The sequence below is a fragment of the Bison bison genome, unplaced genomic scaffold, assembly GCF_000754665.1.
Source record: "Bison bison bison isolate TAMUID 2011002044 unplaced genomic scaffold, Bison_UMD1.0 scf7180017864295, whole genome shotgun sequence".
NCBI lineage: Eukaryota > Metazoa > Chordata > Mammalia > Artiodactyla > Bovidae > Bison > Bison bison.
The window spans coordinates 7323999-7349724 of NW_011494867.1; the positions used below are offsets into that span (position 1 = coordinate 7323999).

General features: G+C 45.2%; 1 protein-coding gene across 1 annotated transcript in view; it reads left to right on the plus strand.

Moving 5' to 3' along the window:
* Nucleotides 1–9619: 9619 nt before the first annotated feature.
* Nucleotides 9620–25726, plus strand: part of GAN (gigaxonin) — a 32847-nt gene continuing 16740 nt past the window's right edge. The window contains exons 1-2 of the mRNA XM_010850796.1: nucleotides 9620–9650; nucleotides 23798–23912. Coding sequence (XP_010849098.1) covers nucleotides 9622–9650; nucleotides 23798–23912 — 144 coding nt within the window. The 5' untranslated portion in view covers nucleotides 9620–9621. The remainder of the gene's footprint in view (nucleotides 9651–23797; nucleotides 23913–25726) is intronic.

Below are 25726 nucleotides of genomic sequence, written 5' to 3' on the forward strand. Positions count from 1 at the left end.
AGCCAAAAGGGACTTCAAACCCTCTAGTCCAATTCTGTTAACCTTCCAATTAAAAAAATGGAACACGGTGGGCATTAGTGGTTTATATTACAGTGAGGTTACCAGCACTTAGTGATTCAACTAGGATCAGACTCCAGGTTAGTGGTACCTAGTCTCCTTCTTGTTTACGATACCAAGTTATAGCATTATTTGCGTTTAACTAGTCTTTGTGTGAACTCTCTTACTGACTTTGTTTATTAAGTACTTTCACATACTGTCTCATTTTGATTTTTATTTTCAGCCATCTTGCACAGTAGGTAGGGCAGTTATTTTTGACATTTTCTAGGTAAATATGAATTGGTCAGTATGTGTTTTTTCAGGGACTGATTGACTGCTGTAGGTTTATTTGGTCATTGAAGCTGTATATTTGTTCCTGGGGTTCTTTTAAAATTATCAGTCTCAAGGCTTCTTCAAAGTAATATGACTACTTTATATTAGTATTTAGAAACGAACTGTTTAATTTTTGATGCTGATTATATTGGACTTTTATAATATGTCCATTTTGTTTGAATGAAACTTTAAGGAGTTATAGTGAAACAAAATGAATTGGTATGTTCTAGAACTTGATGTTTCTTACTTTCCCTTTTGAAGCGTAAACACTTAGGTCTGCGATGTCATTAATGAATGGATTGGGTGTTTGCAAATTTGGTAGTCTGAGTTTTGTTTAAAGTCTCCAGTTTGCCTGGTTTTAGTAAGTGTCATAGGTGTCTGAAGTTGTGTGGCTCAGAAACAATGTTATATATTGTTTCTGTATCATCAGCCAAGGGAACCAATCCAACTTTGTGGCTGTAGGAATTGAAGCAAATCATTTGGCATACTTTTTACTCCATATAAAAAGTCTTTTAGCCTAACTTGGTTTTAATCTTTTCCTGTGCTTTATCTTTGGTTTAGCATTTGTTTTTCCTCCTGATCGTCTTAGCACCAGAAGACTTTCATTATAAAAGGAAAAAGGCAGGAAAACCTCAATTCAGCAACAAACTCCTAATGATCACCTGAAGGAAGGCTGGGTGGGGCATGTGTCACACCGCCGAAGATTGAGGTGCTCCAGGGAGGATGGGCAGAGACTCCCAGAGCTCGTCACTCCCCACAGCTTACCGTGGGATGCTGCTTTCCCGGCATGCCCTCTGCCCAGCACTTTCTCATGATCCCTGAATGGTATTTTCACTTCGGTTTGTTGGCAAAAAAACAATCTAAACGTAGCTGACGACCTTTAAGAATGATGACATTGAATTCAGAGCTATAATGACAACCCGCAGCAACCCTTTCCTTTCTCAGCAACCATGAGACCTTCTGGGAAAGGTTCCCTGAGGCTTGTAGGAAATTTCCTTTTCTCCTGAGTATTGCAAAGTTTGCTTTGCTTCATGTCTTAGGCTCTTCTCATTCTGGCACAATTCCCTTGATCTGGTGTGGAGTTCGCCCTCCTCTCTTTCATAAACTGTGGCTCTTGGGGTGTGATGTCTGTGAAAGAATTTGCAAGTGAATTGCCGTGTGGTTCTGTGGTGGTATAATAGGGCTCTGTACAGGTTCCAGTCCCATATCCACTTTGGGGAATTTTGGTTTTCCTAGGGAATCTGTTGGAACAGGAGTTTGTTTAGCTTTTAGCCCCAGAGAGTAAAGGAAAGAAAGATTCCCAAGAATTTGGACCTTGTGATAAGTTAGCCAACAGTAAGAATGGCGACTTCTGTCCCTTGTGTTTTGAGAAAAAGCTGGTCTAGTGGGTGTGGAGTGGAGCCATTGGGCCTAGACTTCAGCCTGGATCTTCTTGGACAGTTGTATGGGCCTTAGTCTGGTCTTCTCCTCTGTGAAGGGAGGTTGATCGGGCTCTGTGCTGTTTTTGCTCTGCTCTGTGTGTCTGTCTCTGTCTTACAGCTTTATTGTACCATCTGTAGTTTTGTTGGGACTTCCCTGGTAGTCCAGTGGTTAAGATTCAGAGCTTCCACTGCCGCGGGTGCAGGTTCCATCCCTGATTGGGGAACTGAGATCCCTCATGCTATGCAATATGGCTAAAAAGATTTTTTTTTTTAAATTTTGTTGCACGTTGATGTTGCAGCCTTCCCTTTGCCTTGTCATGCAGGACTTGGTTGCATATTCTGCTGCATATGTAGCTCTGTAGCTCTATAGAGTTCTTTTGTTACGAGCGTTTATTTTATGCTGTTAATTTGGATGCGTTCCAAGGCCTAAGTATTGATGAGCCTGTTTTGCTGTTTAAATCTAAAATTTGACTCATAGATGATGCTGATGAAACTTCTTAACGAGACTAATATGATACCTGTGGGAGTCCAAGTTTCATGGTAATGTGGAAATTGTTGTCATCCTTTCCTTGGGTACTTGAAACCCGCCCTTTAGTTTCTGAGCACTGATGTCTATTAGTTTTGTCTGCTGTGTGCAGAGCAAGCTTTCAGTCCTGAAGTCTCTTTTCTTTCACTTGTGCTTGAGTCTCAAAGCAGCTCATGAATGATTACATAAGGGTTTTGCATAGTGATTGTGACCTGTTAGGTTTCTTAGTCTTCACGGGTTCAGCTGGAAACTCCAGGTTCTGAGATGCTTACTGATCCTGAGCAATCTTTCAATCAACTGTACCTACTCATGCCGCGCTCTGATGGTGATGGAAAATACACTGGGCTTGAACATCTTATTAATGGATCTAGGCCGTGTTTGGCCTTGTTTGTTTCTATCCGTTTACTGTAAGGCATCCTTAACAACTGCTTAAAAAGATGAAATCTGCCCTGAACAGCTTCAGTCACATGGTTCAAAATGATCATCTCCATTCTCCTCTTTCCTCCTCCCCCTCCTCCGCCTCTCCTCCCTCTTCTTCCTCCTTTTCCTTTAGTATTGGATTAAACCTTGTTCTTAATGTGAGATTTTCTGAAACCAATATTGAAGCATGTTCTCTTTCAGAAGATCAAAGAAAGATTTTCTCAGGGTTCCTAAGAAAACCAAGAGCTTGTAAGTTGGAGGTCTGAGTTTAGCATAGATTACTCATTTCAGCTGAAAGATACGCGTTTATATATACAAGGCAGCAGTTATCACTCTTAGTAGCAGCGAATGCTCCAATTCTGGACAGGTTCTTGGAAGGTTTCAAATGATGAAACAGATCAATACAATTCTTGTTAGACTAAGGGATCTAACATTAAGAGAAGTGTTGAATGTTTAGACTTATTGTATAGCTTGCCCAAGACTTGTTACTTTGAGTAAAAAGCAGTGTGGCAGAGGTGCATCTTTAAATCTGAGCACCACTGAATGCCAGCTGGTAACCTCTCCCTGTCTTAACTGTGCCCTCTGGCTTCTGCCTCTTCTTCCAGTTGCCATTTTCTTCTGCAAGTTCTCTTCAGTGTTCTTAAAGTAATTTTTATTATATAATTTAGAGAGTCGAGCAAAGTGCTTTTCCACATAGGAATTCTGGCTTCGCAGATTTTTTGTTGTTCAGTTGCTAAGTGGTGTCTGACTCTGTGCCACCCATGGACTGCAGCATGCCATGCTCCATTGTCCTCCGCAATCTCCTGGACTTTATTCAGATTCATGTCCATCGAGTTGGTGATGCCATCCAACCATCTCATCCTCTGCTGCCCCCCTTCTCTGTCTGCCTTCAGTCTTTCCCAGCAGCACGATCTTTTCCAATGAGTTGGGTCTTCACATCAGGTGGCCAAAGTATTGGAGCTTCAGCTTCAGCAGCAAGTCCTTCCAATGAATATTCAGTGTTGATTTTCTTTAGGATTGACTGGTTGATCTTGCTATCCAAGGATTTAGGTTTGGATAATATAGACCAAGCATCTAGATTATAAAACCACCTTATCTGTTGTTTAAACTATTAATCAGTCTGTCTCATGATATCAAAGTGAGGCTTAAACTCTAGTTATATTCCATAAAGAAAACATAATTAGGACAAATAAGGAGTTGTTTTGCTTCTGAGTCCTTTGGGGAGTGGCATCATCCTTTGGAAGAACACAAGTCTATCATTTTGTATGCTCGAGCTATGATATAAATGAATAATTTGTAAGTTGGAATTCTAGGTTAAGGGTGGAGATGCAGGGTGTGAGTGTGACAAGGAGCAGGTTACGGTTGCAACCTTGAATTCTGAGTGCTTCCCATGGGTTGTCTGCCTCCTAAAACAGGATGGGTCCAAAGAAGGAAGGAGATCAAAGGCTCTAGTAAAGCTGGCAACCACAGCCGTGTGGAGGGTGCAGGTAGTGTGTCCTTCTAAATGTCCTTCATCGCTCAACTGGAGTTCCTGACCCCTGTGCTCAGAAGAGCGGAGACTGAAGTTGTCTTCCTCAGCGTTTATTGCCAAAGAATGTCTTCACCGTAGAATGATGGTCTAATGTTTGCTGCTTTCAATTCTCTTTGGGAATAAATTGTAATTTTTTTTCCTTCCTTTCAGAGATTTTAAGAAAATAGAATACTCAGGGAAAATAAGATCTCAGGGAAATATTTTGTTAGATAAAAAAGTTGGCCTTCAGGCAATAAAGCTTTAAGAGGCAGCGCGTATCAAGTGGAAGTGGGGAAGACTGCTTTTTAAAAATAGACTGTTGTAATGGGGTATAGACCAATACAATGTGCTTTTTTTTTCTTTGTACAGTTAATGTGCTAATGGATATAGAACTTTAAATGTACGTTTTTGCTCATAAGTATTTTGTGATTCTTTTTAAAGACCATTTGCACTTGCAATTTTTGTGTTAACGTGAGCAGAAATATTGTAAAACATAGTTTTATAGTCACATTCACATTCATCAGTAACCAAGTGCCTCTGCCTCTGAATAATTCTAAATTGTCATGTATTATTGAGCTCAAAATATTTTCAGACCTTTGTCACTTGAATTGTACAAAACAGTCAGTTCTCTGAATTGGAGAAACCTCACATTTAAGGTGTGAGTTTGGTCTGCATCTTATCTACCGCTTTGAGCCCATTCACTGTGAGTGGCTGGCAGTGTGAGGAGGTGGGATTGGGAAGAGCAAGAAAATCCTTAGAAAGCAAAGTCAGTGATCACTGTTTGCTGCTCTCTCCTCGCTAGAGCCCACTTTTGCTTCAGTGGGCTGAGTTGGAGGCCAGCAGAAGCCATCGTTGTCTTGAATGTTTCATCTGTTAGTCACAGGAAGAGTTTCTCTTCCTGTGAATTTCTCTCAGTCCTGCAGTGGAGCAGAAGCAAAGGAGAGGCTCTGCTTCCTGACTTCCTGGTCTTTTTCCCTATTGATAGGAAGGGGAGTTAGGAAAACGGACATCACCGTCGCAGCTGTCAGAACATTCTCTAGAAATGTCATCACCCTTTAACCCATGTGCTTGTGAGCTTGTTAAGTTATCTTTGATGTTCACTTAATTTTACACGATATTGTGTGGTGTGGTAGTACCAGAATTTCAAGAACAGAAAAAGAAGAGATTGATTTTATTTTCAGAGGATTTACTTCTGAAAGTCTGCTCTAAAAAGTATACTTAAATGACTCATCTAATCATTCGCTACTGTGTTAGTAACCCCCATTCATTACATTTGCAGAAACAGCTGTTTTTAAGTAGAGAATATAGATCCTTGGTCAAAAGTTTCCTAAATGCTTGATCATTCATTAAACTTTTCTTGAGCATTGCATTTATGCACAGTGCTGCCATGCCCTGGGCCTCCAGGGCTCTGGATCCGTGGACTTCGGCTGGCGAGGCAGACAATGAAGAGATCTCGTTACAGAGAGATGGGAGGGGTGGACCAGGTGGGGGAGCACCACTCTGAGGAAGAGCTGTCTAACCTGAGATCTGGAGGGGGTGTGGAGGAGGGAGAGTCAGTGTGGGCAGAGCTGGGGGCCACAGGGAGAGCAGAGGGAACCGAAGTGCTGTGATCCGATTCACGATTGGATTGGAACACCAGCCCAAGGAGATGATGCGCAGTTGGTGGAGCTGCAGGACTCCAGACTGGGGGCAGCAGGGCCTCATAGCCCTGAGTTCAGAGCGGTGTGCACACTACCCCCACCAAGGCCCAGCTCCCGCTGGAACACTTCCCAGAGGGCTGTATGTTGGGAGCTGGCTGCGCAGGTGGCAGATACAGGAAAGGGACCGCAAACTTTTTTTCCAATATAGTTTAGTCTGTGTGAGATAGTTTAGATTTTATCAGAAGAGTTTAGGTCAGACGTTGATGAGAGGCATTTTGGAGGGTGCTAGAATGGTTCATCATGCGAAATGCTGGGCTGGGTGAAGCACAAGCTGGAATCAAGATTTCCGGGAGAATACGCAATCAGATATGCATCTCAGATACACAGATGCCACCTTCCTTACGGCAGAAAGTGAAGGACTAAAGAGCCCCTTGATGAAAGCGAAAGAGTGGAGTGAAAAGCTGACTTAAAACATTCAAAACACTAAGATCATGGCATCTGGTCCCATCACTTCATGGCAAATAGATGGGGAAACAATGGAAACGGTGACAGACTTTATTTTCTTGGGCTCCAAAATCACTGCAGTTGGTGACTGCAGCCATGAAATTAAAAGATGCTTGCTCCTTGGAAGAAAAGCTATGACCAACCTAAACAGCGTATTAAAAAGCAGAGACATTAGTTTGCCGACAAAGGTCCATCTAGTCAAAGCTATGGTTTTTCCAGTAGTCATGTATGGATGTGAGAGTTGGACCATAAAGAAGGCTGAGTGCCAAAGAATTGATGCTTCCAAATTGTGGTGTTGGGGAAGACTCTTGAGAGTCCCTTAGACTGCAAGGAGGTCAAACCAGTCAGTCTTAAAGGAAATCACTCCTAAATATTCATTGGAAGGACTCATACTGAAGCTGAAACTCCAATGCATTGGCCACCTGACATGAAGAACTGACTCACTGGAAAAGACCCTGATGCTGGGAGAGATTGAGGGCAGGAGAAGAAGGGGACAATGGAGGATGAGATGGTTGCATGGCATCACTGACTTGATGAACATGAGTTTGAGCAAACGTCAGGAGTTGGTGATGGACAGGGAAGCCTGGCGTGCTGCAGTCCATGGGGTCACAATGACTTGGACGCAAATGAGCAACTGAACTGAACTGAGAATGGTTCAGACAGGACATAGGAGTTCCCTGGGCTTGGCTTCATCAGTGGAGTTGGAGTGGCTGGAGTAGAGGGAGTAGCAGTAGGACTTGGTGAGAAAAAGGGAAGAGTCAGGAGAGCCCTGGTTCACGTCCTATCAGTGAACAACGCTGGTCATCACTTACTGGGCAATGAAGGACAGCTCTCAAAGACTCTGTCAAGTACAGGCTTCGTCCTCAGAGCCTACAGTTCAGGTGTGAAAGGACGAAGTGTGGAACCGAGGCTGTTTTAATGGTACAGATACTTCCAGCCACAGGCGTTCCAAGGAGGAGGGGCCACTTGCTTGACCCTTAAGGTGCCAAGGAGGAAACAGTGGAGCCTGGCCTTGGGGATGAGTTAGAGGTAGAAGGCTGGGTGGGGCAGGTGAAGAGAGGGGCAAAGAGAAGGTCCCGGGTAGCACAGGTGTGCGTGCAGGGGCCAGGTGTGTGCTCACGGTGGTCAGCACGCCGTGCGGGCTGGACTGGGGGCTGGACTGGAGTGGTGCGAAGTGCGGTAGACGGCCAGTTGGGATGGTGTTCTCCAGTGCCCGGCCAGTTCGTCTAGAGTTCTACTCAGTCGTTAAGCAGTGGTATTACACCAGTAATGGGAACGGGGCTGTGCTCTGAGAAGGTAGCTTGGTGGGTGGTTGTTCCCAGGGCCACAGAGTTGCTGACTGATTCAGGCCCCAGCACCCAGGCCCCCATGTCAGTCGTGGCCAAGGTAGACGTTAAAGGAGAAATCAACCGACTGCTATTTGGATGCAGGAATTAGACTGAAGAAAGAAGGAAGAGCTAACAGGTTTTGAGCCCAGCTGCCTGTGAAGAATGGGAAGGACTACGATCGGTCTCTGAGGCGTCCGGTTCAAGGTAGCGTTGCTCCAGAAACACTTTAATCAGGCTCTTCTAGTTGTTGCAGCTTCTACAGAGTGTGACACATATCTGTGAATATATGCGTTTCTCATCTCTGCCTCTCTTGACCTCTCGCTTTTTATTCCTTTCCATCCTTCAGGACCCAATATCCCTTCTTTTGTAATATTTTTCCCGTTCTGCCAAATAATCGCTCCCTCCTACAGGCTTCTCTGTGGTGGATGGTGTGTACCTTCAGTGCCGCATGTGTCTGTCTGATTCAGTAAGGAGAAACAGAACAGACAGATGGACTGGGTGCCCTTAGAGCGTCTTTTATCTCCAGGGCCAGAGGCACTAGATCCATTAGTAAGTCTGTAGGTAAGAGAATTGAGTTGCCTGCAGTCTAAGTGCCGATGAGGAAGTAGGAGATGAGAGTTCAGGATGCTATGTCTTGGAAGTGAGATGAAGCTTTTGGCCGAGGCATTTTACTATATAGCTGAACGTGTATCGGGGACTGGGGGAGAGGGGCAGAATAAACCATCTTAGGACAGATTTTAACCCAGAAGAGAGTCTTGAGTTTTGTACCGCTTTAGATGGCGCGATCAAGCTCAACAGAGTCCCATTTCTGGTGCCAAGAAACCTGGGAGCAGGAACCAAATTCTTTCTTCAAAAGTAGTAGCTCCAGAGAGAGAGCTTTTGTCACAACATGACTAAAGAATTAATAGAGAAGCATTCATTCCCGTGACAACATTTTGGAAGGCATTTTCAGCTTCAGGTTGTTTAGAGACATTTATTAACAGATTATAAATGAAGGAGGCGCCAGAAACAGAAAGAGTGTTTTGAGATGCTGAAGTGAAAGTCATCGTGAGCTGTCTCTCATTATTAAAGGGAACTGAAAGGGCAGTGGCGGGCTGCGGGGGTGGGGTGGGGGTGTATTTCGGGCCGTAGTGGGTTTTTGTTTTCCTACTCCCACTATCTTTTTTTTTTTTTTTACAAAAAGAAAAGTTTCTTAAGCATCGTTTAATGCTTTGGTTTGAACTGCTTTGAAAGGAAGAATACAAAGACATGAAAATACATTCATATAAATTCTTACTTCTCCTTTGAATTTAAATCAGGAGTTCCATTTTGCCTTGGAAAAGGCAGACCTTCCTTCTGACTCTATGAGAAGAGGGAACAGAAAGTGAGGAGAAATACGGACCTACTTCTGTGATAAGAAATTTCAATAGTATTCAGTGCCATTTGTGTGCGGCAGCAAAGAAGAACCAGATCTGCCAGTTTTTAATTAGAGAAGACTTGTGAGAGTGCCCCCAAGAGTGCCCCCAACCACTCCAGTGGTCCAGTGGTTAAGACTCGGAGCTTCCAACACAGGGGTTGTGAGTTCGATCCCTGGTCGGGAACTAAGATCCCACGAGCCATGTGGTGCAGCCAAAAAGAAAAAAGAGTGCCCCCAAACCAAAGGGGTTTCCTCTTGAGATGGCCGTTTCCATGGGCTCTTAAGGTTACAGGAGGAGCCTCTCCTAAGCAGCACCTGAAAAATCTTACCCAAGTAGAAAATCTGGAATTGTTTGACAGGTTGAGGCATGAATGTCTTTCTTTTATTTCTAGAAGGCCAGGGTGTGACCAGAACAAGGAATCAGGCTTGTTTCATCCTAGAAGAATTTTCTGCTTCTCAAGTTGCTGCGTCATGGTTCTGTCTTTGAACTCATCTTAAAGTTTTAACATGCGTTTTCAAACCTTGTCTTTTAAAAGGTAACTTTTTATTGACTGCTTTACTTTGAAACATATAAGAACTGGATTTACATTTTAAGAATCTTTTTTTTTTCATACAAAAGGTTTTATGGGAAACCACATCAGAGTTCAGTTATTTACATCTGCCAGAGTTCCGGTTTTGAACAGTGCACTAATATAGTGTCACAGTTGCAATCTCTCTCTCTATACACACACATATATATGTGATTTCTGAGTCATCTTTTCATTTGAAGTCATTTTGTATCCCTCTTATATCTCAAGGTAATGCCCATAATCATTTTTAATAGTTATTTATTATGACATCATTGATGTTCCATATAATTTGCTTCATCATTCCCCTTTGACCTTTTAATTTTCAGTTCTTTTTTTTTTTCTCCTGAATAGTAGCACTATAAACAAGTTAGAAAAAAAAACAAAATTCTTGGTTCTTTTTCTTGTATTTTTTGTGGGTAAACCCACATTAGGGACTTTGTCCCAGGCATATCTGTATCTGAAGATAGAGCAGATTTGTTCTTGTTATATGAGGCCAGATTACTGTCCAGGAAGACTGGATTATCATATCAAGACCTTGACAGTATGTATCTGATTTTTTTTTTTTTCCTTTATATTTATTGCCATTGCCTGGTCACTTTTCCAGGTTGTTTCTCAAAGTTATTACTCTTTTGCATATCATTACTATTTTTTTAGGCTGAATTTTTAAATGTTATATGTTTGCTATTGTGAAAATATTTAGAGCAGGGTTTGGCAAACTTTTCTCTAAAGGGTCAGAAATATTTTAGGCTTTCCAGTCTGTATCCAATCTCAGTCACATATTCTTTGTTTCTTGTTTCAACAACAATCTTTTAAAATATAAAAAAAAATTTTTTAGTTGAAAGGGCATACAAAAACAGGCTGTGGTTTGTAGTGTGTCAGCCGTGATCTAGAGTATCTTTTTAAAATTTGGATATGAAATCTTTAACTCTGGAGATCGTCTTTAGTGCTATTTACATATTGTGTGATGATCTGCATGCCAGTCTTCAGAGAGCAGAGGCTGACAGTCAAGGTTAGTCTTCCCTGGCTCTGTCCCCCTGCCCCCATATTCATCTCTTCCTTCTAGGACATTCTGTAGTGTATCCTTTTCCTCGTTCTTAAAAAAAAAAAATGGTAATAATTTTCATTCCTTTCTGGCTCCTTTTCCTGAACATAAAAGTATGCTTAAGTCCTTTCCAGCACCCAGTACATAGGCAATGCACAAATGTTAAATAAATGCTTCTGATAAAAGCAAACACACTCTGCATCCTCTTCCAACAAGTGCACGATTTTCTTGACTTTGTGCCGACAGTCTGTGAAGGAAGCGTGTATGTATCTCGTCCTTGGTGTCAACCTCTGCCCGTAGGCGCCTGTCTTCTCACTCCATTAAAACTGTTCTTCTAAAACTGCTAAATATAATGGCCAAATCAGGTAAAAACAAAATTTTTTTAGAGTTGATTTACAATGTTGTGTTAATTTCTGCCATACAGCAGAGTGATTCAGTTACACACATACACACGTTCTTTTTCATTGCGGTTTCTCATGGAGTAGTGAGTAGAGTTCCCCGTGCTATCCCGTAGGGCCTTGCTGTGTGCCCACTCCACGGATAAGAGCTTCCGTCGGCTAGCCCCCGCCGCCCACTCCACCCTCGCCGGCACCCCGCCCTCAGCCACCAGCAGTCGGTTCTGTCTCTGTTTCCGTTTCATAGATAGGTTCGTGTGTGTCCTATTTCAGAGTCCACGTATAACTGATACCTTATGGCATTTCTTCTCCTTCTGACTTAGGTGAAAACTTTTAAGTGCCCGTCCTCCTCGACCTGTCTGCTGTGTGTGTCGTCCTTGGTTTACCGTGCTCTCGACACCTCTTGTCCCATTCCCCCAGCCTCCTTTTCTGGTCCCCTGTCTGTCCCCAGACGTGGTGCGGCACCGGCTGTGTCCTCGCCCTGCCCTCTCCCCTCCGCTGTCTCATCTCCTCCTCTGGCCTGAGCCCCAAGCGCGTCCATCTGACGGCCGGGCGCGCAGCCACCCCAAGCCCAGCCCGGCCTGCTCCCTCTACCCCCAGGCGGGTGGTCCTTCGTCCGCTGTGGTGGCTGCTGTCCTACCAGGCTCTCCAGGAGGACCCGGGGGAGTCCTCGGGGAGGCCACCTCCTCCCTTTCCCTTCAGCGTCACGTTAACGCCAAGACCTGTCGTTTCATCCTCTCAAGTCTCTGGAAGCCGTCTCCTCTCTGCCATCGCCACCACTTGGGTTCGAGCTTCCACTGTTTTTGAGTTGTGGCAGGCTCCCTGCTGGCCTGTCTGCCTCTATGCTCAGGCTCCACCCGTCTCCCAAAGCTGCCGCCAGAGTGATGTTTCTAGAGTGTAATTAGATAATGTTCGAAACTCCAGTGTCTTTGGGGATGTGGTTGATTCAGGCACTGGGGCAGGAAAAATAGACTGTGTGCCTGAAGTATTTGTGCCAGCAAGTAAGGAGGGGCTCAAAAGAACATAGAGGCTTTTAGCAGGAACATGGAGCTGCCCTGAAAGAAGTCTTGATGGCCAAAGCTGGAACGATTTGAGCAAGGAAATGAATAACAATAACGTTGGATTATAATCCATAGAATAAAGAAACACTGATGTATCTGAGGATGGATAAAGAAATAAATGGGGGAGAAGAGACAGTCCTTTCTTATAGAAGAAGCTCAGTTAGTTAATGTAGAAGCAGGATAAGAGAATCAGAAACTGTCAGTTGAACACCACGTTAATGTTGCCGGCAAGAGCTACCAGTGGCAACTAAAATTAGTGGGCAAGAGTTTGAGGAGAAAAAAGGATATTTGCATATTCTCATCTTAGCTCCCCCAATGTATTTATTAATTACAAAGGGGAAAATGGTAACTTACAGTGGAGAAACCCAACAAACATCACCTAACCAAGTGGCCATGGTTAAGGTCAGCAGTAACAACACATTGACATCATGTTCTCCCTGATGTGAAGGACACAGTGTCAGTCTGGTAGTGTCCCTGCCAGAAATGCTCAACCTCAGTCTAATCATAAGAAATTCAGTTCAAGTTCAGGGACATTGTACAAAGTAATTGACTAGCGTTCACCAAAGTGTCAGGTCTCAAATGGTGAAGAAAGATTGAGGAAGAGTCGCAGGTTAGGGCCACAACAGCTGAGTGCAGTTTGGAACCCTGGGTTGGGTCCCAGAACAGAGAAAGGACATTATGGGGAAAGCTGCTTAAATCTGAATGAACTTAATAGTATTGTGCCAGTCTTTATTTCTTAGCTTTGGTCATTGTACTAAGTTTACGTGAGTTAGAGGAAGACAAAGGTCAAATGATGTGGCTTATATGTGGAATCTAAAAGATAAGGATATAAATGAACTTATTTATAAAACAGAAAGAGATCCACAGAAATAGAAAACAAACTTATGGTTACCAAAGGGGAGAGAAGGGATAAATTTAAGAATTTGGGATCAGCGTATACCACTACTACATATAAAATAGGCAGACAATATGGACCTGCAGTATAGCACAGTATAGAACTCTATTCAGTATTTTGCAGCAACCTGTAAAGGAAAAGAGACTGAAAAAAATATATATGTATGAATACCTGGATCACTTTGCTGGGCACCCCAAACTGACACAACATTGTAGATCAATGCTACTTCAGTTTAAAAAAATTAAAAATAAAACCTTTTTTTCTTTTGAGTGTTTTGTATTGGGGCATAGCTGACTAACATGTTGTGATGGTTTCAGATGACAGCAGAGGGACTCAGCCATCCATATACACGTATCCACTCTCCCCCAAGCGCCCCCATCCAGGCTGCCATGTGACACTGAGCAGAGTTCCCTGTGCTGTGCAGCAGGTCCCTGTTGGTTATCCATTTAAACACAGCAGTGTCCATGGCCATCCCAAACTCCCTAACTATCCCTTCCCACTAGCAGCCGTAAGTTTGTTTTATAAAATCTTTTTTTTTTTAAAGATCATGTAAGTTTATTAACATTAGTAGATATGCTCCATGAAGGGTATACAAGAACCCTACAACTTAAAACTTTCCCGTGAGTCCAAAATTATTTCAAGTAAAGAGGTTTCTCCATTTCCCCTCCAGGTGAAGTGCAGATTCTCCTGCATGGTCTTTCAACTTGGGTCTATTTGATTTCTTAAAATTCATTTGAGGTTCAGTTCAGTTCAGTCGCTCAGTCGTGTCCGACTCTTTGCGACACCATGGACTGCAGCCTGCCAGGCCTTCCTGTCTATCACCAACTCCCAAAATTTAGTCAAACTCATGTCCATTGAGTCGGATGCCATCCAACCATCTCATCCTCTGTCGTCCCCTTCTCCTCCTGCCTTCAATCTTTCCCAGCATCAGGGTCTTTTCAGATGAGTCAGCTCTTCTCATCAGGTGGCCAAAGTATTGGAGTTTCAGCTTCAACATCAGTCCCTCCAATGAACACCCAGGGCTGGTCTCCTTCAGAATGGACTGGTTGGATCTCCTTGCAGTCCAAGGGACTCTCAAGAGTCTTCTCCAACACCACAGTTCAAAAGCATCAATTCTTCGGTGCTCAGCCTTCTTCACAGTGCAACTCTCACATCTATACATGACCACAGGAAAAACCATAGCCTTGACTAGATGAACCTTTGTTGGCAAAGTAATGTCTCTGCTTTTGAATATGCTATCTAGGTTGGTCATAACTTTCCTTCCAAGGAGTAAGCGTCTTTTAATTTCATGGCTGCAGTCACCATCTGCAGTGATTTTGGAGCCCCCCCAAAATAAAGTCAGCCACTGTGTCCACTGTTTCCCCATCTATTTCCCATGAAGTGATGGGACTGGATGCCATGATCTTCGTTTTCTGAATGTTGAGCTTTAAGCCAGCTTTTTCACTCTCCTCTTTCACTTTCATCAAGAGGCTCTTTAGTTCTTCCTCACGTTACTATGTGTTTTTGTCCAGAACAGCGCAGGGGCAGTGGCGCGTCCTGGGTGCGTGGCATCAGGGGCCCGGGATAGCCACTTGTCCCGACGTTGTCAGTGTTGGTTTGATCACATGGTTAGAGATGGTGTCTCCTGGGTTAATCTCACGCCTTTCGTTGTAATTAACATGTAACTTAAGGGGTGAGACTTGGAGGTTATGTGAACATTCTATTCCCCACCAACTTTCCCTCCCTAGTTTCAGCATCCAAGTACCCTGTGTAACTGTCACTCCTTCTGTATTTTATTAGTCAAGTCTTCTAAATTTTAGGGGTAAGCAGCTGGGCAGGAAATCAAACGATTACCACGATAAGAACAGCAGAGGGAGAAACAGGCTTTCAGCAGACTGGGACAAAGCATTTATTGTAGAATAAAGTAATGGGTACTTCATCCAGAGGCTTCAGATGAGCAAGTTTAAAACTCAAGACTCCTAGAAATGGCCGGCACCATTTCGTTTCACTGACATTAAACCGTGGTTAGAAGTGGGGCTGGTCAGTTTCTCAAGGGTGGGGACCACCAGCTGGTTGAGGTCCAGTTTTTAAATCCATGTCCAGTGCTGAATGCCGTGCAAAACAGAGTCACCGTTTTCATGGGTTTGGTGTTTGTAGTCTGTACATCTTTCCCTCTGGCGATTGCTGCATTTCTGCAGGAATAATTAATGTCCCCTACGGTCGTGTACACCCACCGTCCCGCCCTCCCTGTCCCCCAGACTCACACCCTGACTCTCACTCTGCAGTTTCCTTGAGCTGTCCCTGTTTGAGGGGTACTTCACACTTTTCCACATTCTCTTATTTCAGGAGACATCATCTTCCCTAAGATAGATTTCTCTTTTGTTCAAATCACACGACTCTGGAAGGCAGATATTTTGTGTTTTCATATTTCTTCCAGATATTGATGTCACTGGATGTGGTTACTCAGAGCAGATCTAAATATGAAACGCTGTATTTCGTCTTCAGAGCGGATGATGTGATAAGAGGAGGAAGATGGAAAGCGTTTTTGTGAATCCTCGCGGGCTCTGGGTCAGGGAGGTAGTCGGGGCGGGTGGAGACCGTGGAGGCATCCTCTGTGATGAAGTGGCTCTGCTTTGGCCTCATTACTGGGGGCTGGGTGGTGGGCCAGACACCCAAACAGTAACCTTTGGTTTTCTGGAACCCTTTCCTAAGCTTCATACGTGCCCATCACTCTGTAGCTGCTAATTTTCTGCGCGGTGCACCAGAGATGTGCGGGGACGGCACTGAAGCAGGCATTTGGGCTTATGCACAGAGGACAGGCCTCCCCTTCGGCCAGTGTCCATTTGGGCCTCAGCACAAAGGCCGATGATTTCCTCGGGGGCCTCTGGGTGGTGGAACGTTTGAGCTTTCAGTTCTTGAATTGCTGACTGCAGCACACCCGGGGCGGAGGCTGGCGAGAGCGTCCCCTTCCCCCAGTGTGGACCAGCCCGCGGGCGCCGTGCAGGGGAGCGTCCAGCTGCGTGGCTGGACGCACGTCTGCTTTCTGAACACTGGTTCAGAACACCGGTTTCTGAACACTGGTGCTGCTTTTGTTTTGGACCCAGATGAGCACAGTAGCTGATCACTGCAGCGCTGAAACCCACTGGCTGTGTGCTGTTACCAAGTCCCTGATGTTTCCCACATCCCCTTCAGACGCTTGATGGGGTAGAGCAGGGAGCCAGAGTCCTTGCTTTCAGAGGCATAGGCATGAGACAAACACCGTCTATTTAATAGTGGCAAATTCGAGGAAGAGAAATAAAGCAGGGAGGGGAAAGGGGTGTTATTTTAGATAACACAGTACCTGGGCCGCTCTTTGTGGGTGTTACCGGAGCAGAGACTAAAGTCAGTGAAGGAGTAAATCTTCCCCTAATCAGGCAAGTGGGAGGCAGACAGAATATTCCAGGCAGGAGGGCACACATCAGACTAAGCTGGGAAACTTTGAAAATATACACTGTCTTGGACCTGACGTCATCGGTCTAGGACCTGCTTTATCTGTAAAAGCTCTCCGGGAAGCAGGTTGGGGAGCTACTCTTAAAATCCATTAGAATTATGAGTCATGCCAGGATCTATATGAGGGGAAAAGTTTTGATGGTAAATAAGTAAAAACCACACTCTCTCTGAGTAGAAAAAAAAAAAAAAAGACTGGGATGCAGAGAGAAATGATTAGAGGAAATTAAAGGAAATAACAAAGGAAAATAACATTGGACCCACTCTTGTAATCATGTTCAATTCTTAAGAGTAATAGAGAAATGTGACCCTGCTCCCCATTTCTGGTTTTTTTCATGGCACCCCCTGCGCTGGTGGCAGTTCCCAGACGGGTCACACAACACCATGACCTGAGCGCTCTCTGGTTTCTCTCCTCACTGCCCGTTGCCTCTGCAGGGCCCTGTAGGTGGAGCGTCGTGGGGATCAGCTGGCCCGTGTAGGTCCAGGTGCCATGTGGGGGGGTTCCTAGAGGTTGTTCTTTGCAGCTGCTTCGTATCCCGCTGCGCACCCCAGGGTCTCCTTGGGCCTCCCTCTGGGACGCGTGGTCACGTGTCAGGCGTCTGTGCAAATGCATGTCCCCCGGGTGGATGGAGTTCTCAGCGGGTGGGAGCCGGGAGATAGGTGGGTTCCTGCATTCCCAGCTGCCAAAAAGCAAGCCTTGTCCTGAGAGGATGCCGTCGGTTGATGGAAATATTGCCTGCACATACGTATATCATGAAGTCAACTGGGACTAAAAACAAAAATGATTTGAAAAGTAGACTTTCTTTTTAGAGTGAATTTCATAGGAAAACAGAGGAAGAGAGAGGTTCCATAGCCGCCTACCGGCACGCGTGCAAATCCTCCCCCACCAGAGGGGAGCCTCGGTCACGCCCGACGACCCTCCACTTCCCCTTCACCACCCAGGGTCCATGGTTGACACTAGGCTTCACCCTCGGTGTGCATTTTGTGGGTTTGGGCAGACGCAGGATGATCAGTGTCCACCATCGTGGTAGCGTACTGACCAGCGTCACTGCCCTGAGATTCCTGCCCAAAAGGCCCATTTTGGGTATGGCTTTTAGGAGCTCATGAAGACTTGAGAGGGGGCGTCCGTAAGACAGACTCCCCGCAGTGCAGACGTCATCAGGGGGGCCTCCGTGGGCATACGCACTGCTGAGCCCGCCGCCCTCTGCTCTTGGGAGCTGCCCGGTTTGACGGGAATCATTGGAAACAGTGTGAGTAATGCCCGTGAACTGCCCTCCCTGGAGTTCCTGTGAAGCATGACTCCCTGAGCATTGCATTCTCATATATCCTGTCTGAGCAGGTTTCTTTGCTCTTATTGGAGACTAGCCTTTGCAGCTGAGGGGAAGGAAAGTCACTTAGATGTCTTCTGTGTCACTGTCACCTCAAATCCCAGTGTCAGTAATGTCTCGGCTGAGGAGGAGGACCAGACCTGATGATCCGGGTGCTCGTTAGGACATCTAGGCTCAACTGAACTTTCCCAGCCGTTGGAAGCCTGTTAGAAGAGGACAGTGTATAACCAGCAGAGGACTTTGCTCTGTTAACACTTATTTAAAAGTCATGGACCTCTTTCATAGATGTAAAACTGAATAATACCAGCTTCTTTATTAGGCAATGAGTTTTTTCTTATTATACCTCTTTTCAGTGTTGTCAAAAGAAAGCAAAGCTGATTTTATTTCGCTTCTGTTTAATAGAACAGAAAATACGTTCTTGCCCAGAGAGTAGGTAATTGGAGGGAAAAGGAACTCATACCGCGTCACCCACAGGAGGCATGTTGTAAATCCTCGGAAACAGATTGAGTTGGCTGGACTGTATCATCTAGGACTCAACAGATGCGTCTCAGGAGCAGAGTCTCCACAGTAACTCTTGGGTCTGTTTCAGCAGTTCAGCCCAGGAGTGTTCAGGGATGGGGGAGCTCTCAAGTCACCTCATTTAACCTCTTCTCTCTACAAACGGGAGAGCAGGGATGGTGAGAGGGGAGCGCCCTGCCCTGGAAACAGAAAACTGGGCAAGAACGTTACAGGCGTGGATGTTTATATCTAAATGCCGGAGGCCCCGTCTTAGAATACTCCCCACTATTCCTTGTTGTAAAGAGTCTTATGAAACTCTCAAAGTGGTATTTTAAGACTACTGCAGCTTCTGGGAGAGTTTGTTAGTTGACGTCACATAGTAATAAAAGTAAGGATATTGTGATTTCCGATGGATGAATTCACGTATGATTCCAAACCTGGGGCAGAGACAGAAAACGAGAGAAGAGGGAGAGCAGCAATATAGGTACAGTCCATTATCCGTAAAGTAATCCACAAGGATATATTGTACAACACGGAATATAGCCAGTGTTTTATAATAACTGTAAATGGACTGTAACCTTTAAAAACTGTGAGTCACTATATTGTGCACCTGTAGCTTATAACATTGTACATCCACTGTACTTCAATTAAAAAAGGAGTTGATTTACCTGCTATTATATATGGACTGGACTTCCCTGGTGGGTGGTAAAGAAGCCACCCACCAATGCAGGAGACCTGGGTTTGATCCCTGGGTTGGGGAGATCCCCTGGAGAAGGAAATGGCAACTCACTCCAGTATTCTTGCCTGGAGAATCCCATGGACAGAGGAGCCTGATGGGCTACAGTCCATGGGTCGCAAAAGAGTCGGACACGACTTAGCAACTAGACGACGACAAATATTTGGACTAACTATAGAAACAAAGCCGTCAGTTATTAGCTCTTTGGCTTAGCCTTTTCTTTTTTAAAATTAACTCATTCAGTCCAGTTCACTGAATTCTCAGTTATATGCGATATGTGGCAAGGGAGATAGAAACGATTGAGAAAGTTCTAGATAAAAAAGGGAAAGTATGGAGGAAATATGTTGGTAGATATTGGGAAAATGAGGGTGCTTACTGGAGGAAACAAACGTGAAACAATGGAACAAAAACTGTAGAGATTTAGTTGGGAGATAGGGAAGTGAAGACAAAAGGAGGAGGAATAAGACAAGTTTATAAGGTTTATCGGTGAGAAAGGATGGGGACTATCTAAGAGAAGAAAGAAGGAAGTCATTGCAAATGGTCATGGGCTGTGAAGCAAGACAGTTTCACAACAGGTCTGAGCGACTTTTAGCGTCTCAGATGGAAGGGACTAACGGCCAACTTTGACTACATTCCTGACAGACAAATGGACATCAGCCTCCCGGAACCTGCAGACTGGTGTTGGTCTGTGAGTTGTCACCTGGCCATGATAATATAAGAGGGACAGGAAGGTGGGAAATTTTGGATCTGAATTTAAACTGTAATTAAAGTTTTGTGATTTGACCCTCAGACATTTAAGGACTTCAATAGTACAGTGATTCAGTTTTCACGGACTCTGAAAAGGGTCAGATTTTATAGACGTCTGAAATGGTCAATATTTAAGGAAGTGTTTTTTTTTTTTTCTGTTCTCTTAGCCATTGGGATTCCCTGGTGGCTCGGATGGTAAAGCATCTGCCCGCAATGCGGGAAACCCAGGTTTGATCCCTGGGTCGGGAAGATCCCCTGGAGAAGGAAATGGCAACCCACTCCAGTACTCTTGCCTAGAAAATTCCATGGATGGAAGAGCCTGGTGGGCTACAGTCCAGGGGGTCAAAAAGAGTTGGACACGACTGAGCAACTTCACTTAGCCATTGACTATACCCTGCCAGCTGCTGAAATAAAACTGTACCTTTAAAAAATACATATATATATTTAGTAATTTAATTTTTTTGCTGTGGTGAGTCTTTGTTGCTATGCACGGGCTTTCTCTAGATGCGATAAGTGGCGTGTGGGCTCAGTAGCTGTGGTACACAGGCTTAGTTCCCTCACAGTATGTGGGATCTTCCCTGACCAGGGATCGAACCCATGTCCCCTGCCTTGACAGGCAAATTCTTAACCACTGACCCACCAGGGAAGCCCCAGGAAACTGTACTCTTTAAAAGCGATTCTTTTTCGTTGTGAAAACACGCAGCAGTAGTTGACCCCTGAACAATGTGGGTTTGAACTGTGCGGGTCCATATATGTGGATTTTTTTTTTTCAGTGTTGCATGGGTTTGCTGATACATGGGTTAATTGAAGAAAATCTACATGTAAGTGAACTCATGCAGTTCAAACCCATGTTGTTCAGAGGTCAGTTGTACATGATCCATGGTTGGTTGAACCTGTAGATGCAGGTGTGGGGGGCTGACTGAGGGACTTGAGAGTCTGTAGATTGTGGTATTTCTGTGGGTCCTGGAATCATTGCCTCAAGGATACTAAGAGATGACTGTATAATCATCTAAAAAAAAAAAGTCCAGTCACATGGCTGAAAAGTAGAAAGGGGGCACGCTGATCAGCCTCTTCAGAACCTCTTTCCCCATCAGCCCGGCCCGCCTCCCCCGACGCTCTCCGCAGCCCGTGGGCCAGCACAGCCAGCTCTGGTTGGAACCACTCGAATTCTAGGTGGCGCTCCTCTGTGTGAACACATTTTGCAGCTAGTGCCTTTAAATATGTTCAAGACTGCATCTAGTCAGGATTAAGACGCCACAGAGTAATCTGAGCAACAAAAGTTTAAAGAATATTTAACTATAAGAGATTATAGAGGAATGAGGGATTGGCCACAAAGAGGAAACTCTACAAATTCAAGGTGTAGCCGACGTAAGGAGCAGCTGAGATGCAGAGTTGATCGGCCAGGACAGATCAACGCGTGGCAGAAAAGCCACACTGGTGGAATTTGCTTGAAGTCAGCCCTCTGGAACGCGCCAGAAGTCTGTCCACTGTGGTGCCGGGGAACGCTGCTCACAGGGAGGAGTCTCAGCAGAGACAGTTTACTGCAAAACTGCCTCCAGGAGTGCCAGGGCAAGCTGCCGGGCGGCACGGGCAGCCGTAGCCCCAGGAGCCTGCCCGGCTGCGGGACCAGGGCCAGGCGGCAGAGCCTCCCCCTGCGGTGTCTCCCCAGCACCCTCCGCTTCGCACCCTCCGCTTTGCACCCTGCCAGTTCACCCCTCAGAAGGCTCAGATCGGTTTTCACGGAGCCTGCAAGAAGGGTGGATTCGGCGCCAAAGAGGCGATATGGTAATGGCCAGCACGGCGACTTAGAAATACTGACACCATCCTCAGTGAAACATTCCCTGAGGACGCGTCTGCGTACAGTACATTGTAGAGCCCAATATTAGTGATTTCAGTGTGATTCTTAGCACTTCTGCTGTCTCTCTTGATTGAGAATTGACTGAAAAATTTTTTCTTCACTTGTAATAAAAGTGTCACTTGTATAGATACACCTAGAGTGCAGCGAGCAGAAAAGACTTGCCTTTGTGTAAAATTATTAGTTCAGGGGAAACTACAGAGGCAGGAACCGCAGATACGGAATGTAGGGGGGAGGCAGAGTTGTCTAAATATCCACTCTCTACCTTCAGATGCGGTATATATTCCATCGATTCCGCCTGCCTGAAGGCCTCCCAAGGCCTCCTGTTGCCCCAGAGTGAACCAGCTTCCTCCTGCTGGTGCAGGGCTGTTATCCTTAGGGTCATCCCTTCACCATTCCTTTCCCTGCTTTCCTGTGTTGGATCATGTCTTTTTTTGTTCAAAATCTTCCCTCTTTCTGGATGTTTTCTGGGGCAGTTTATGGAACAGCATTCTGAGAAGTGTTGCATGGAAGATCATTTGTTTTGAGACTTTGTATAGATGAAAATATCTATTCAGTCCTGATATTTGGTCGGCATTTTGACCAGTTAAACTACTCTCCATTGCATACCTTTCAGAGTACATCAGCTGTCTTCCACTGGAGCTGGGCAGCCTTCCTCAGCAGGGCAGGGGAGTCGTTACCTACGTGGAGCGAGCATCTGGGAACTCACCTGTTTGCTAAGACTCTGTCCATCTGTTGTTCTGCACTTAATTCGTCCTTCACCCTCCTTCCACGGCTGCCTCATCCTGCCGACTCCAAGCCTTTGGGCAGGTTCCTAAGTGTGGCTTAAGTGTGTCTTCACGTCCCTCGCTGCTAAATTAGGAGCATCTTTTAGACCTTGGGTAAAGGACCTGTTCTTAAATAAGACCCAGAAAGCACTGACTGTGAAAAATTATTCTTCAACTTGTTCATCACCGTAGGGAAAAAAAAAAAGTATCAAGTCTGCCAAGGTTTACTAAGAGTTTACTAAAGAAGGCCTGCACCTCATTATGAGAAGGGCAGTGAACTCAATTAAAAATGACACTTGAACGTGTATTTCATGAAAGAGGAGCCACGTGTGGCCACGGACCTGTGAAGAGATGTTCAGCACCTGGGTAGTGAGGGAAGACGGGTCACAACCACACCAGAGACCACACTTCACTCATCGATGGGCAGGAGTAGGAAGTGGGACAGACGAGTGTCGTAGAATTTGCGGGTCCGCACAGTCCCCTTACCCACACCAGATGAGGCCGAAAACTGCTCCAGCTACTGGGCAGAATATATTGAGTATTAGCTCATACTTTGGAAAAGAATTTAGCTTAATTCTACCCCCAGGGATAAACCCAAGAGAAATTCTTCAGCATATTACAAAAGGAGACATGCACAAGAATGCCTCACAGTACTGTTCACAGTACGCCAAACCCGGAGCCACAGCCCAGGGGCCCATCCACTGGAAAGGGGCCTATTATACAGCCAAAAAAAAGTGTGATACTCAGCAAGATGAATGACTCAGCAATACAATAGTAAATGAAAACGGCCCCAGAAGATTACAGACAGCATGAAACACTTTTATAAAATCGAAAACTTTAAACGGAAAGCTTGAATACAGGATTTGGTTTAATAGTTACTTCAGATGAGGAAGGAGGGGAATGAACCGATGGGGAGGATGATTTGGTTAGAAGCAGGTTATTGTTGAGCTCCTAGCTTTTGTTTTGTGTGGTGGATGTGTGGGGTCCTTGTTACATCATTGAAAATAGCTGGATAATTAAATAGGGAAAAATAAGCCTAAAGGGCCTGGGTTCCCCAGGTGAAATAGAGACCCTTACTCACATGCCCTCAGTGCTTTGGTTGTCTGTTTCGCTTGTCTTTTAAGAGGAAGCACTGAACCCTTGAACAAGTACTTTGCAGTTGAAAGTCATAGAACATATGTTGCTCCAAAGTTAACAAGCCAAATGTTCTAGATGGGATTCATATATCGATAAGTATCATATACTTTGTAGAGTATTTAGTGCATAAATATTTCTAGCTATTTCTGTTCTTTCATAGAAATTTTACATTTTTTTCCCTTTCTTAGGACAAAGTTAAACTATAATCCTCCAAAAGATGATGGATCAACCTATAAGATTGAACTTGAAGGGATATCGGTAATGGTTATGAGAGAGATCCTGGATTACATCTTCAGTGGGCAGGTATGCTGAGACCCAGAGGAAGGAGGACTGAGTAGACCCTCAGGCTCAGGGTGAGGCCGAGCAGCCCCGTCCCCTCCATCTTCCGTCACTGCGGGCTTGACTTGCATCTCCTGCCACACGCGGCACCCGAGCGCTTTCTTCCGGGGTCTGCCCTTGAAAGCAGGCTGATTTACCCAGATCCAGGCTTTGTTTCTCCCGTCCTGAGCACCACCTTCCAGTCTGAGACGTGTACATGTGGGATGCCCCCTCACTGCTGGTGTTTAAACCTCCATTCCAGTCTTGCCCTGGACCCACACCCTCAGGGAACTCATTCTGTCTCCATGGCATGGACCCGGGAGCCTCAGTGGGCGGTGGGGATTATTCTCTAGAGGTAAAGACTTCAAGACTCAGGTGACGGGCACCTGCGTTGTTCTCAGTGCCTCGGTCCTGTCCCCCTCATTCTTTCCTGCTCTCTCTGTACCCTTTACTCTCTGTACCCACTTACATTTCTGGGAATTTCATGAAACCCAAGGAAGGAAGTGGTCAGTGGATAGGGATCCTTTACTTTTCTTTGCCCTCCTCTGTCCCCCCGTACCCTGCTATTCATGTGGTTTAAAGGGTAGCATGAAGACTTAACGATCTGGGTTTGAATTAGGAGGATGCTGATGTACTTTGTGCCTGGTTATGCGAGAGTGCGTTTTCTCTCTGCTCCTCTTGAGGGCGCGTGTCCTGCTCTCTCTCTCTCTCCTTCCTTCTCATTCTTCTGATTTTCCATCTGTAAAGGCTCTGTCTCCTGCATAAGTATTCTGAGTACACTCCTTACTTTTCTCTCAGCATTCATTCTGTCCAGAATCACACTCGGTGACCATCATCCTCTTTGAAGCTTTCTGTTTCATTTCACAATGTTACCACTTTCTTGTTTCTCTAAACACTAGGTGGTGAGTGTGTGGAAGTAAGGTTATGTATATGATTATTTAAAATAAATGCACTCAAATCAGTTTGGGGACAGCCCTTAAAATACTGGCGATGCTCTGAGGCATCAAAAAACCAGACATAGGACCCAACTCTTAGCTAGCTTGTAAAATCAATTCAGCGACAGTTATGACAGGTTAGAAGCCAGTTAGAGCGTATTCATGTTCAGGCTTGCATTTGAAACTTGGAGATCTTACTTACCTGTGGTGCCAAACATGTGCATCTCAAATCGTGGTAAAATGTTTCTTGCTGCACTTCGCTGTGAGATCCCGCTTCCACGTTTCCTTGTGGAGGATAAGCACCCATGCCGTAGGCGAGTGTGGGCCGTTTGTGATCATGGCAGTATTTTAGGGGCCTGTGTCTTTATGTTGCCTCGCCATGGCATAGAAAAACTGAAGGGGGTAGAGGAGGAAGCATCAATCAGACAATGAAGAAGATTAAGGAAAAGCAAATGTTCGCAGTGGAACTTTGGGGGGATTTATTCCAGAAGGTAGCTTTGAGAGCAAATGATGTCCTTCGTACCGAGTACGGTGTGCTTGGTGTCCCGAAGGCAGCGCCTCAGGCAGCGTGGCTCTCCCTCTCTTCAGGGGCACATGGTATCTTTCGAATACCGTGTGGAAAGAGGAGGGATCCTAATTTATTTGGAGGAAAGATTTTCATTAGTTGAAGAGCTCGCATTTATAGAAATCCCTTTCCGTTTACCATAGAATTGCAGAACTTGCGACTTCCTGATAAGCATTTCAGTCATTTAAGGTTTTCCTCCGAGTTAAGCATGAGCACCGTGGACAGTTCACTCAGAAGGGCTGTGGTGGCTCATGTGGGTAAAGCGAGGGAAAACTGGGAGAAGCTGACCAGCCACTCAC